The sequence below is a fragment of the Gastrolobium bilobum genome, unplaced genomic scaffold (genome assembly GCF_033153095.1).
Source record: "Gastrolobium bilobum isolate Gb01-03AN ecotype WA unplaced genomic scaffold, APGP_CSIRO_Gbil_v1 utg6021, whole genome shotgun sequence".
NCBI lineage: Eukaryota > Viridiplantae > Streptophyta > Magnoliopsida > Fabales > Fabaceae > Gastrolobium > Gastrolobium bilobum.
In genome coordinates, this window is record NW_026899147.1 from 85,657 (window position 1) to 101,281 (window position 15,625).

Genomic DNA, 15,625 nt, shown 5'->3' on the forward strand with positions numbered 1-15,625 from the left:
GTCTGCATTGTTGTAGTTCCGTGACTAGAGCCACACTTATATTATCTATATTATGAGGTATTTCAGTTAGCTGTTTTTATTGCAATTACATACAGGCGATGTTTTATTAATTGATTATTAAGCAAGTTGGTAATGTTTATGGCATCATAATTGAAAAGAAAAAGTAATTCCGCATTTTAATTAAGCACAGCTTAATACGATATTATGATAACATTACCGGATATATACGGGGTGTTACATTTATGGTATCAGAGCAATGGTTCGAGGGAAAAGCCTGTATGTATTGCAATTGCTAGGTTGTTTGGTTGTGTCTGTCTTTGTGTTTACTCCGTCGAATTTTATTATGATGATGTATATGTGATCACATTGCGTGGGCCTGATCAACTCATAATTTGTGTAACTTGTGCAGAGTCATGGTAAGGTCTGGGAGAACACGAGAGACTTCTGAGGATCAATCTGATCCTATCCTGACTGCATTGGCTGAGATGCAGGCGGCTAGATTAGCCGATCAGGAGGCCACTAGATTGGCCAACGCGGCAATGATGGAAGCTGTAGGCGAGGCGAACCGGATAGCCGCAGCTGAGGTTCGTGAAGCGAACCGGAGGACCACTGAGGAAGTCCTCGAGGCGAACAGGATGGCGAACATGACGATGATGAGAGTCATGTTGGAGGAGATGAGGGCTGGTCCTGCTGTAGGCCATGCACCATCACCACCGCCACCACCGCCACCGCCTCCACCTAGTGTTCAGGAGGAGAGCCATAGTCACATCGGCAGTGCTACTCATGCCGCTGAGACGGGGGAGCCCCTTGTGGGGATTGCTGAGGATCGTGATGTGATTGATCGCCGGCTGAATGCTTTCAGGAAGCATAAGCCACCTGTGTTTGAGGGGTCTTTGGATCCTATTGCTGCTGCGAGATGGCTGGAGTCGCTGGACAAGATATTTCGGGTCATGCAGTGTACAGATCCACAAAAGCTGATGTTCTCGACCTACATGCTGGAGGGCGATGCCCATGAGTGGTGGACGCACACCTCTCGTGCTTTTGAGAGACAGGATCGTGTCATGACGTGGCCATTCTTTGAGGAGTGCTTTCTGGGCCGATACTTTCTTTATGATGCGCAGGAGAGAAAGCAGGGAGAGTTTGATCGTTTGGTACAGGGCTCGATGTCTGTTGATGAGTACCTGGCTAAGTTTAATGAGCTAGTGAAGTTTGCACACTTCAGGATGGTTCCTCCTACTCCGTTGTTTCTGGCAGCTAAGTTCCGCAGGGGACTTAGTGAGGTGATTGCTGAGCATCTTGCTGGTGCTGCTTCGAGGGACTTTGGTACACTGGTACAGCAGTGTAAGGACATTGAGGATGTTTGCGTGGCAAGCAAGGCCAAGAGGGCCAAGGTTGAGGAGAGCAAGAGAACAGGTGGTTCCACTCCTACTCCTACTTCTTGGAAGGACAGGAGGTTTGCTGATAAGAACAAGGGAAAGCAGTTAGCGACTAGGCAGGCGCCTGGTCAGTTCAAGAGAGCTGTTTCACATCAGAGGAGTTCTGCTAGGCCTCCTACCACTCCGAGATGTTCGGGATGTGGGAAGGAGCATGTTGGACACTGTGCTACGGGGCAGCTGCTGTGCTTTAAGTGTGGCAAGGAGGGCCACTTCTCTAGAGATTGTCCGTCGTCGACGGCGAGAGCTGCAGCTGTTCAGGCAGTTCCTTTGCAGATGGTTCCGATGGCATCTTCTTCGGCACCTGCAGTGTCACCTTCTGTTGGGAGAGTGTATACACTGGATAGGCAGCAGTCGGACCGCGCTCCGAACCTTGTCAGAGGTACTATGTCTATTGGTGATTCTTTTGTGGATGCTATCTTTGATTCTGGGGCTACTCATTCGTTTGTTGCTACCCCGATTGCTTTGGGGCTTGAGTTTCCCAGTGCTGTGCTTTCTCCACTGTTGCGGGTGACTACCGCCACCGGAGAGATTTGTGATTCTACCACTGTACATCGCGATGTAGCGTTTCAGTGGGATGGCCGTGAGTTCTCGGTAGATCTGATAGGGTTGCCGATGGCCAACCTTGAGATTATTCTGGGCATGGATTGGTTGTCTAGAAATTGTGCATTGATTGATTGTTGTGCAAAGCGAGTGGTGATGTCTCCGTGTGATTCCACGGCTAGTTCCTCGCCATACATTTCACTGCTGCAGGCCAGGAGAGCGTTGCGAGCAGGGGCATTGGGTTATGTCATGTTGGGTGGTTTGGTGAGTGGGACACAGGAGGATATCACTGGCATTCCTGTGGTGGGGGAGTTCCTTGAGGTGTTTCCTGAGGAGATTCCTGAGTTTCCGCCACAGTGGGAGATAGAGTTCTCCATTGACTTGTTGCCCGGTGTGGGGCCGATTTCTTTAGCTCCTTATCGGATGTCGCCACCGGAGTTGGCTGAGCTGAAGAAGCATATTGAGGATCTTTCGGCGAAAGATTTCATTAGACCGAGTGTGTCTCCTTGGGGAGCACCGGTCATCTTCGTGAAGAAGAAGGACGGGACCATGCGATTGTGCACCGACTACAGGCAGTTGAACAAGGTGACAATCAAGAACAAGTATTCTCTTCCTCGGATTAATGATCTGTTGGATCAGCTCAGGGGTGCTTGTGTGTATTCCAAGATAGATCTTCGATCCGGATACCATCAGATTCGGGTGAAGCCGGAGGATGTCCCGAAGACCGCGTTTCGTTCGAGATACGGTCATTTTGAGTATTTGGTGATTCCGTTTGGACTCACAAATGCGCCGGCAGTGTTCATGGATTACATGAACAGGATTTTCCAGCCGTATCTGGATCAGTTTGTGATTGTCTTCATTGATGATATTCTGATATACTCCAAGACTGAGGAGGAGCATGCGGAGCATCTGAGGATAGTTCTGCAAGTGCTGAAGGAGAAAAAGCTTTATGCTAAGCCTTCTAAGTGTGAGTTTTGGCTCAAATCAGTCAAGTTTCTGGGGCATGTGATTTCAGCAGATGGAGTTGCAGTGGATCCCAACAAGATTGAGGCCGTGTAGGATTGGGAGAGGCCCAAGACAGCTACGGAGGTGAGGAGCTTCTTAGGTTTGGCAGGTTACTATCGGAGGTTCATCAAGGGTTTTTCCACGATGGTTCTCCCTTTGACTCGCCTTACCCGAAAGGAGACTCCATTTGTGTGGACTCACGAGTGTGAGGCGTGCTTCCAGGAGTTGAAGGAGAGATTAACTTCTTCACCTGTGTTGATCCTTCCTGATCCTGAGGAGCAGTTTGAGCTTTACTGTGATGCTTCTGGAAAGGGGCTGGGCTGTGTGCTGATGCAGTCTGGTAGAGCTGTTGCTTTTGCTTCGAGGCAGTTGAAGCCTCATGAGGAGAACTACCCGACTCATGATTTGGAGTTGGCTGCAATTGTGTTTGCTTTCAATATTTGGAGGCATTATCTTTTTGGTTTGAGGTTTGTGGTGTTCAGTGACCACAAGAGTTTGAAGTACCTGTTCGACCAGAAGGAGTTGAACATGAGGCAGAGGAGATGGATGGAGTTCATAAAGGACTACGACTTTGAGCTAAGGTATCATCCTGGCAAGGCCAATGTGGTAGCTGATGCTTTGAGTCGGAAATCCAGTAGTTCATCCAGTTTGCTACTTGGTAACTTCGATGTGGTTGAGAAGTTCCGCCACTTGGCAGTGACCGCTCCGTGTGCGAGCGTACTTCTCGGGTTGGAAGCATCAGATGTTGTGAACGAGCTGCTAGAAAAGATTAAAGAGGCACAAGTTCAGAGAGAGTGTCTGGATTATGTGAAAAACCAAGACGGTGTGTCTTGGAATGATGATGGATTGCTTTTGTTCCAGCGGAGGATTGTGGTTCCTAGAGGTCCGTTGACAGAAGAGGTTATGGCAGAAGGCCATAAGGGTCAGTTTTCTATCCACCCTGGTGCTGCTAAGATGTATCAAGATTTGAAGAAGAACTTCTAGTGGCCGGGCATGAAGAAAGATGTTGCTATCTTTGTGTCCAAGTGTTTAGTTTGCCAGAAAGTGAAGATTGAACACCAGAAGCCGTCTGGTAAACTTCAACCTCTTGAGATTCCGGAGTGGAAATGGGAGAGCATTTCCATGGACTTCGTTGTGGGCCTGCCGAAGACTCAGGTTGGCTGTGACTCGATATGGGTCATTGTGGACAGACTGACGAAGTCTGCCCATTTTCGTCCAGTGAAGGTGAGCTTCACAACAGAGCAGTTGGCCAGACTGTATGTTCGCGAGATTGTGAGGCTTCACGGGGTGCCCGTGAGTATCATCAATGATAGGGACCCGAAGTTCACATCTCGGTTCTGGGAGGCGCTGCAGGGAGCTTTTGGTACGCAGTTGAGATTGAGTACCGCCTATCACCCTCAGACTGATGGACAGACTGAGCGGACTATCCAGAACTTGGAGGACATGTTGCGGGCTTGCACGTTGGAGCAAGGCTCGGCATGGGATAAGTACCTTCCATTGGTAGAGTTTTCTTATAACAACAGTTTTCATGCTAGCCTGGGCATGGCACCCTACGAGGCGCTCTACGGTAGGAGGTGTCGTACACCTACCTGCTGGTCGGAGGTTGGGGATCGTGAGTTATTTGGCTTGGACTTTGTCCAAGATACCACCTTGCAGATCCAGATGATCAGGGAAAAGCTGAAGCAGGCGCAGAATCGTCAGAAGAGCTACTACGATGTCAAGCATCGACCACTGGAGTTCAGTAAGGGTGAGCACGTGTTTGTGAGACTTTCACCTGTCACCGGTGTTGGATGGGCACTCGGAGTGAGGAAGCTGAGCCCGCGGTTTATTGGGCCATACCAGATTCTTGGTAGAGTAAGACCTGTTGCCTACCGGCTTGCCTTGCCTCCGAACCTGGCCAACATCCACGACGTGTTTCACGTATCTCAGCTTCGGAGGTACATAGCAGATCCGTCGCACGTGGTGCAACCGGATGATGTGGAAGTTCGGGAGAACTTAAAGACTCCCGTAGGACCACTAAAGATTCTCGATCGTGGCGAGAAGCAGCTGAGGAGCAAGATCATTCCGATGGTCAAGGTGCAGTGGACCGGAAGGACTCCTGAGGAGTGTACGTGGGAGCGTGAGGACGAGCTTCTCCGGCAGTACCCCAAGTTTCGACCAGGTATGTTTCTGATTTTGAGGTCAAAATCCTAAAAAAGTGGGGTGAATGTAAGAACCCGCACCGTTAATTAAGGTATTTAATTAATTAATTATGCAAAAATAGAAAATGATTCCATAATTGACTCTAATAATTATTATGAGGCTTTAATAATTATAGTAAGTGAGTAATAATGCTGAAAGTCGTTTTTCGGAAGAAAAGTGCAGATACCGGTTCTGCTAGTCGGTATAAATGCGTACCGAAAAAGTATCCCGGAAAATTGTAATAAGTGCATGTTAATTACTAGAATAATATGTAGGACTTGTAAAACGAGTTTCAAGTCCAGATAATGAGAACTGGTGCTAGAAACCGGTACTGGCTTGGAAAAGCGCGTACCGGAAAGGTGCTCAGAAAATTATAAGAAAATTATGTAGTTTCATAATCCATAGTTTGGGATTAAAATGCTAAGCGTAGCAATTAAAGTTAATATTGTGTGTTTAAGTGGCTTGGGCTATAAATACCCATTTCTAAGGGCACAAAACCCTAGAAAACAGTTTCTCTACGTGGGTGAGGGGCTGGTCAGCTGCTGGTTCCACTGTTACATTGCCTTACCACCATTTTGTGAGCTTTGTGACCTCTCTTCCTCCTTTTCTCTTCACTTTGTACCTTGGGTGAGTGGGAGAGATCATTGTGAATGTGAAAGGAGCTCTTTTCCTGAGTGTGGGGGCTGTGTGGAGGCTGTTTGGAGTCTGGACTGTCTTGTGGGACTGTGTGAGCTTCTTCCTTGAGTTGTTGGAGCTCCAAGGAGCAACCTTTGTGAAGAAAGGACCCTCCTTGGTGTGTATTTTCGTGTTCTGTGAAAGACAGAACCTTGGAGTGACCTTTTGAGCCCCAAGAGCACCTCTTGTTGGCTGATTGAGTTTTGGTAAGCCTTGTCACCTTTGGTCTTGAGTCTTTGAACTTAAAAATGAAAGCTTGATGCATCTAATGACTAAAAGATGATAACTTGTTGTTGGGTAATGTTGAACGCACCTAGAAATGCATGATTAGGTGTTTAAAATCGGTAAAAACCCAACCTTAGAAGGATATCTTCACGAAATGCATTTTCTGCATTCTGTCGTGAAATATCCGGATATGTGCCCGATGAATATCTGAATATGTGATATCCGGATATGGGTTTTGGTATCCGGATAATATATATCCAGATATGGGATTCTGAATATCCGGATATTGCATATCCGGATATGTCCAGTGAGATATCCGGATATTGCATATCCGGATATGGTCCCGAGGAATATCCGGATATTTTGGGATTTCGTTGAACAGTAGCTGTGCTGTGTGTACAGTAGGCTATTGGGGGTTTACGGACCCTAGTTTGATGAAGTTGAACTTCTGTAATTAATGAACTAAGTCAGAATCAAGTGATTAAGGGCTTATGGCTTGGTGAGAAGCCTTAAGACATAAAGCGTAATGAAAAGGCGTTGTCTTAATATTGTATGCTTGTGGTGCATGTTGTTGATGTATTGTTGGTCCATAACAGATTGTGAATCTGCTGTGTTTGGACTTTGAGCTATGGACTCTTGGCTTTTGGAGTTAGCTTGCAAGGTAAGCTTTCGTGTCCTCGGTTTAGCCATGTTGTGGTTCCACCATGTCCCATGGGGGTATGGTTTATGCATGTTGTGTACATGCTTTTGAATATTTGATATGTTGATTGAACTTTACATGTAATGGCTTTTAATATGCATGTGTTGTTTCATCTTGACGGGAAGCCTGAGTATGTAGCGCCATACAAGACGGTGTACCGGGGTGAATGCAAGTGGTACTTGCACGGTGTGTAGGTGATAGACATATACCTGCACTGTCTCTGGCCAGTAGATTAGTATTGACACACATGGCATGATTATCTGCTGCATTGCATTGTTTTAGAAATGATAAATGATAAACTGCTTTTGAACTTATATTGCACATGTAAGTGAGCTTGGGGTGGAAGATCCTTGAGGACTCACTGACTTACTGAGATTTCTAGATTAGAGATCTTACCCCACGTTTGGGGAATGCTTATTTCAGGATCAGGTAGTATGGGTACTGATGCCTCAGGCGGCAGGAGGCCGGAGCTTAGCTGATTATGCTTTACTGCTTTATGTTAGCATGACTGGATTTGGGATGCTGTTTATGTTTTCCGCTATTTATGATATGTTGTTGTTGAGACTGATGTTGGGCATGTTGCCTTATTTGAGTGAGCATGAGGATTGTCCATGACACTTTCTGTTAGTACTTTTAGATTGGAGTTGTATAAACTGTTAGATGGTCCGGTCTGCATTGTTGTAGTTCCGTGACTAGAGCCACACTTATATTATCTATGTTATGAGGTATTTCAGTTAGCTGTTTTTATTGCAATTACATACAGGCGATGTTTTATTAATTGATTATTAAGCAAGTTGGTAATGTTTATGGCATCATAATTGAAAAGAAAAAGTAATTCCGCATTTTAATTAAGCGCAACTTAATACGATATTATGATAACATTACCGGATATATACGGGGTGTTACAATAAGCTTGTTTGCCATTATCACTTATACTAAAACTATATTTAGGATCTTTTGTCCACCTCTTCAAGATATATTGAGAAGGAATATGAACAATATTGTGAAAATTAAGTACTTTCAATGCATAGACATAGGAGACCAACAAATTCAAACTTTTTACAACTACACTCAACCAAGCAATTCACCGATTCAAATGTCACAAAATATTGTTTGTCATCACCAGATTTAACCAACTTGTAACAAAAGAAAGTACCACTTTCATTGATTTTTTCAATTGCCACGGATAAAGATTCAAACAATTCTTCATATAATTCTTCAAAAATAACATGAGTATACACTCGTGCAACTTGTTCAGCCATACCTGTAAGTTGTTTTACTCTAGGAGGCGTAGATTGATTGCACTCAAAGTCCTTTTGCAATTCTGACCAACGTCTACGCTCCAAACTTTTTTCATAACGAAGTACAAACTGAGTAAGAGACATTATCTTGCAAGTGATTTTGCGGAAAACATTATTCATACTCTCACTTCTTTGTGTTGATAAAATACTAGCTGAAAAATAATTTTTACTAAATGCTGGACACCAATTTGCTCGTAAGTCATATAATTTCTTCAACCATGAGCATTTTGAAATATCAACTTTTGTAAGTAAATGAGTCCACACTTCTTCAAACTCTTGCTCTGATCCACAATTGTAGAGACATCTATTAAATAACACCTTGAAGTCAGGTTTTCTCAAATAATAAGAAAGATGCTTGGCTGCATTTTGACCAATATGCCACAAGCAAATCGATGTTGAGATTCAGGAAGAACTCTTTTAATAGCATTGGCCATTGCCTGACATTGATCAGTAAAAGTTGATTCAGGAAGAACTACTTCAATATTTTTGCTTCTTTTACTTTGTAAAAAATTATCGCAATCAAATTTCAAAATCCAACATTTTCCACTCCTCTAGCAGCCTCAACAAAATATGAATACACACTACATGGTTTTACACCAGCATTGTCCATATCTTCAAGCATATTAGCATATGCTTCACTTACATGCATGTGTGATCTTAACATAGCTCTTGCACATGATTTCACAAGATCATGATTATGATTTGGAATGAATTTAGAAACAACCCAAGCATCCTTCTCAATTTTGAAACATATCATAGCTTGACAACTCGTTCTTGTTTCTCTCCTATTTATCTTCTTCGCATGTGAAGGGTTGTTCAACCTTCTATACCCTTCTCTTCCACAAACAAATGTCTTTTGGCTTATGGTTTCATCTGTCAATCTACGATAATGTGATTTTCTCACAGTAAAGCCAACAAATTTAGCATATTTATTATAAAAATCATAAGCTTCATCTTCATTTGAAAATATCATTCCAACTTTTGGTTGATATCCATCTTGTTCCTTATTCACAATTACTGGCATCTTTGTTTCTTCGTTATCAAAGTCACTCTCTGAAGTGCCCATCTCACTAAAAGAAGACGATTCTGAGTAAATAAAATTACTCGTTTCACTTTTTGAAGTACCCATTTCTCTATATAAATATTTCAACACAAAAAAAGAAGACAAGAGTGATGGTTAGATATCACACAAAAGCACCTCCAATAGAAAAAAAGTTCAAAGGAATATTTTTAAACGTGGGTGGTTCCATGGGTGTTAGGAGCTTTACGAATTCATCCGTGCAAACAGGCCGATTCATCTTTTTGCATCTGTGTTAGGAGATTTGATTTTTGAACTTGTAGGAAGAAGTTGAAATCAAGCATATATATATATATATATATATATATATATATATATATATATATAGGGATAGGTTATTCTACCTACTCCCTTCTTTTCTACCTTTTGCCTACCCATTTCATCACCGTTGGATTACAATCTAATCTAACGGTCCATAATTGCGAAATAAAATAATTCTTTTTTTCCCTTTCTCTTTTCTTACTTCCTCCCACACCTTTTCTCTCTCCTCCCCTTTCTCTCTTCCTCTGCGATCCGGACACATCCTAAATCATCGTCCTTATCAGGTTTATTTTCGCCCTCTTTCAGAAGCTTCACAATGAACTTGAGAATTGCACTTGTGGATGCAAACAAAGCACATAGCTTATTTTGGTTTACGAGATTCTATGGCTGCGTGCATAGAACTCAAGCTTTTGATGGCAAAGAATGAAAAGTGATTTTGCACCTTCCTACTTACATGAATAATGAAGGAACCCAAATATTGTAGATTATCAATTCTACAATTGTACAGTCTGTTGTAATCTGGTAGTCTAGAAAAATCTCTTCTTTTTCTTCACGAATCAAGAATCGCCTTTTAAAAAGAAGGTTAAAATAAAAAATAAAAAAAATAAACCGTATAAGAACGATGATTTCAAATGTTGTGGTCGATGAATCGCATAATGCTTCCGCGTGTTCACCTCAGCGGAGATCAGAGATAAAGGAAAAAAAAAGGTATCGAGAGATCAAAAGGATGTGTCGAGATCGTAGAGGAAGAGAGAAAGGGGAGGAGAGAGAAAGGGTGTGGGAGAAAGTGAGGAGAGAGAAAGGAAAAAAAGGATATTTTATTTTGCAATTATGGACTGTTGGATTAGATTGTAATCCAACGGTGATGAAAGGGGTAGACAAAAGGTAGGCAAGAAGGGAGTAGGTAGAATAACTTATCCCATATATATATACACACACACGAAAGATAAAAACCAAAAGTTTTTTTTTTTTTCTGAAAACATAAAGTCCCAAACTCTGGCATGTAAGAGGAATGCACTGAAGAAGCATAAATCAAGAATACTTATATATAATATATATATATATATATAGAGGCAGGATCCTTTGACACCGGTGTCAAAGGAAAAGTTTGACACCTCATCTTAGAGCCGTTAGATTAAGAAAAATCAATGGTGTCACATGCTTACAAATCAGAATCGTTGATTTTTTAATCTAACTGCTCTCAGATGAGGTGTCAAACTTTTTTTTTGACACCGGTGTCAAAAGATCCTGTCTCATTATATATATATATATATATATATATATATATATATATATATATATATCAAGAAGCATAAAACTTTCCTTCATTCAATGAATTTCTATGTATCCAAACGACATATGAATGAAAACAAAAAAACAAACTATTAGCACAGAGTGGGAAGTTACCTCTTTTCCAATATTTCTAAATGCAGCCTTTTCTTTTATGTCCAAATCTTCTTGAACCTTTTCCTCTGTGTTTTTCCTCAAGAGGAAAAAAGACGTTTTTATGAAATGCAACCTTCTTGCCTTTTCGTCTGTCTCATTTATTTTCTTACGAACGTAACATGTTGTTTTCCTTCACTTTTTTCGAAGAAAGAACTTTCTTCTACTGTCATCAATTTAATCGAAAAAGCATAACATAGGTGGGAGTGAAAAGACAGCCTTGGAGGGAAATCAAAATTCTAGTGGTACTAAAAATTAATAAAAAAATAGAATTTATAATGCCAATTAGGATAAGTGACTTGAAATACTAATACACGTGTTATATTCCAAATGGAAGTGGTATGGAGCTGTGGGGACTACGGTGTCACTAAAAGTTTTTTCCTAATTTGGAGGGTTTGACGGAGAAGTATTAAAATTTATTTAATTACCCTTAACATTAAAATGTAAAATTACATAAAGGTGAATCATTTTTAAATGTGAAACTATTAGAAAAGTCTCAAATACCGATAGAATTTATTGACGAAAAAAAATTCAACAAAAATAATGACGAAATATTTGACAAAAAACATATTACTTCAAAAATAGAGACGAAAAATTTTTCCGTCAAAACTAGAGACGGAATAAGATTTTGTCAAAATCACTAACATAAATTATTGAGGAAAAAAAAATTCAGTCAAAATTCTTGAAAGAATCTAAATTCCATCGAAACTTTTGACAGAAATATTTTTGTCAAACTTTTCAACGAAAAATGATTCTGTCAAAAATTTTGACAAAAAATATTTCCATAAAAAAATTTCAACAGAAAATAGTTTCGTCAAACTTTTTTATGAAAAATATTTTCGACAAAATTTCCAATGGGACACATTTACAATGAAAATTTTGGTCAAAAATATTTACGTAAAAAAATTTGACAAAAAATATTTCTGTAAAAAGTTCCAACAATTTTTTTTTGTCAAAATTCTTTATGGAATCAAAATTCTCTCAAATTATTTTCCTCAAAATTTTTGACAAAAAAACATATTTGTCAAAAAATTTAATGAAAAATATTTCCATTAAAATTTTCAACATAACACATTCTATCAAAAAAGTTTTACGGAAAATATTTCCATAAGAAATTTAGATGAAAAATATTTCGGTAAAAAAATTGAAGGAAAATAATTTTCGTCAAAATTCTTTACAAAATTTAAAATCCATCAAAAAATTTGACATAACATATTTCCATAAAAAAATTTCGACAAAAAAATTTCCATCAAAATTTCAACGGAAAACATTTCCATCGAAATTTTTTGACAAAAATTATTTTCATAAAAGTTTTTGACGAAAAACATTTATGTAAAAAATTTTGACAGCATAAATATTCTATCAAAATTCTTTACGAAACCTAAATTTCATTGAAAGTTTCGACAGAAACATTTCTTTCAAAAATTTTGACAAAAAAAATTTTGTCAAAATTTTTGTCAGAACATCCCATCGAAAATTTTGGAGGGAAAATATTTCGTTTTACGGATTTTTTTTCATAAAAAATATTTAAGAAATTATTTTTGTCAAAACTTTTGATGGAAACTAAATTCCATTATAACTTTTGATAGAAAATTTATTTCTATAAAAAAATATTGACAGATAAAAGATTTTGTCGACTTTCAACGAAAAGTATTTTGACGGGAAACTACTTTTTCGATAGAATTTTACCATTTGCAACGTAGAAATTTCGTTAAAAATATGATATTTTTTAGTAGTATGAAAAGTATATAAATAATTTTGTTAGAAATTTTAAATTTTGTTTCATTTGTAAAATATCATAATTATATTAATTTTTAAAAAAGGTTAAAATTGTAAAAATATTTCATTATTCCTCTATTTTTCTCTCTTACCATTTTTTAACTCCCAAATAAGGGAAAAAAATACTCTTCAATCTCCTTCGCTTCCTTCTCCTCCCTTTCCCTTAGATCCTCTTCCTTTTCTTCCCTTTCAAACTCCAAAACAAAGTCTTAGTCAATTTGTTGTGAAGGACACTAGATCTTGGGATTTGACTAATTACTTTCAACGGTACTTTAATCCTAATTTTAGTAATGTCGTCATCAAGGAAGCACGGACACTTGTAAAAACAGGGAGAGTCGTGTCCGACACGCGAATTTGATCGTATCCGACACGGTCAAATGACATTTTCGTAAATTTTTTTTAAATTTTTTTTTAAAAAAATTAAAATATATTAATAAAGTTTCCACCTGATCATATCCATTTTATTTTTTTGTCTTTTTTCTCCTTAAGAAGATAAGAGATCATCTCAACATCATTGTTGTCAATTCCTATTACGCTCTTGTTGTATCTCCTTCTCTCTGATCTCTCTCTAATATGATTTGATCTCTCTATCTGATATTATATCTCTCTCATCCCAATTCTTATTTTTTTTATTAAAGCTTCCATCTTTATAACGTGTTGATGTGTATTATTAATTTAGTTTCATTTTTTTGTTAAATTATTAAATATTAAATGAAATATACACTATATAAATTAAAAATATTATTTAATATTAAAACGTATCCCAACGTGTCAAAATCCATAACTTTTTAGGATTGACGTGTCAGAGTGTCGTGTCATGTCGTGTCGTGTCGTGTCACGTGTCGCGTGTCGTATCCGTGATACATAAGTCATCATTACAAGAGGCTTTGGACGAATAAATCTTTGGTGCTACTGTAGCACCAAAGATTCAGTACATCCCACCAATAGAAATATTACATGTCAGCAAAAGTTCTTTTTTCTCTGTCAAATTTTTTCTCTCTCCTCTGATGTGTAATGCTCCTATTAGTGGAATGCACTGAATCTTGATGCTACATAGCACCAAAGATTTATTCGCTTTGGAGATACACGTTTTGGCCTTTGATGCAGTAGCTATAGTATATATAATACTGCATAGCCTCTTCCAAATTTCTGTTGGTATATATGCTGTGACATATTGAGGCATGATATCCTAAACATGGTTCGGAACTGAAGCTTGGACTCACACTTGGTTCGGAACCATTGGGCCGCAATCAGCTGATTACTCTCCATTTTTTATTTTTTATTTTTGGTACATTCTTATATGGGATATTTGCGCAACTAGAAAGACGAATAAACAAAGTTTAGATGTCATCTTCGAATTTAATTCTTACAAAAATGAAGAAAGTTAAATTCATGCTGATTGGCCTTATCCTTGTGATGGAGAGTAATATGCGTGATCTTTACGCTAGTAGAAAGTGTTATAAAACGTAAAATTTCGAATTTAGTTCATGCCAAAATTGAAATAAGGACCCCCAACTATGTTGATTGAAATAATATGCTTGAAGAGGAAAACAAACATATATAAATCTGATGTGTGGGTGTAAGTATTGAATGTATATATAATATAAATCAAAAGGGAAGCAGCGGAACATAGGTATGATTTTTGCGTAAGAAGAAAGGTCAATAAATAAAGTCTAGATATCAACACTTTCAAATATAATCCAAACCAAAACCAAAAAGAGAGTTTAACTCATGCTAGTTGGATTTATGCTTAAGATGGAGGGGAACACACGTAATCTTTATGCACGTGGAAAGTTCAATGAGATGTAAATATAACTTTGGAATTTAGCTCCAGTTAAAATTGAAATAAATACGCTTGATTGAAGTAATCCTTGTAGTCAATTAGCTTTGTCTTCTACAGACGACTTTGAAATTAATGGATACACATCAAAATCACTACAACATCAATGAGGGGTCTAAGGAGAAAACAGTGTTCTGATTTTTATTTTTATTTTTTATTGATGTACCCAAAACAAAACAAAACAAAAAACTATTTATTTTTTATTTTAATTATTTTAATAACATGATTAAATTAACTTTAAATTATAATAAATATCAAATTTAAAAATAAGCACCGCATGCAGAAAGTAGAAACTGAATATATTAATTTTAGTTTTATCTTTAAACTTTATTGTGTTATAAATTTAACATAAAATATTATAATTAAAAATAAAGAAAACGATAAAACTAGAAACATATATGGATCAAATTATAAAAGTTCTATCACAAAAACTATTTAAAAAATAAAAGTCACTTTATAAAGATAAAAGTATATTTAAACCAAATTTAAAAGGGACGAATTGCTGTCCCATTAGAGAAATCGATTTATTCCTTTTTTTGTGATATATCCGGTTCTGCGTCAACAAGAAACACAAATAGACTCCAATTATTGAATTTAATTTAATTAAATATCACGCCCTGCATTTTAGAACACTTATTGGTTTGGAAGATAACACTCTATTTATTTCATTTTTTTAATACAAGAAATGAAAAAGTTGTCCCAATATAAAGTCCACCAATAAAAATCAATCCTAATAATCCTAACCACTGAATTAACCCTTTATTTTTATTTATTTTTCCTTGAGTGGTGATGCTGTACAGGGATACGAGTCATACGACATATGCAACTTGAAGAACTCTTCTTTACGTTTAAAAAACAAAATAGTAATAAAAAACTCTTTTTTCATTTTGTTTGTTTGTTTCTTTTTTAAAAATAAAAAATAAAAGTCAAACCCAAGTATTAATCCTGGCAAGTTTTTTGTATGTAATATTCATTTGATGGTAATGGAATACTTTGACGAGCCCACAAAAGTTACTTAATTTTATTGTGAGAGTAAAACAAATGAAATACAAAGCAAAAATGCTGAAACAGTGAATCTACCATTAAGAATCTAACCTAATCAGGACGTTTTTAAGTTACAATATTATGGGCATAACTGCGACAGTTAGAAAGGCTGAGAAA

At 38.1% G+C, this 15,625-nt stretch overlaps 1 protein-coding gene across 1 annotated transcript; it reads right to left on the minus strand.

Moving 5' to 3' along the window:
• Positions 1-8,589: 8,589 nt before the first annotated feature.
• LOC133287642 (protein FAR1-RELATED SEQUENCE 5-like) lies at positions 8,590-9,192 on the minus strand. The gene has a single exon (XM_061485293.1). The coding sequence runs from the start codon at positions 9,190-9,192 to the stop codon at positions 8,590-8,592; it is 603 nt and encodes a 200-aa protein (XP_061341277.1).
• Positions 9,193-15,625: the final 6,433 nt, after the last annotated feature.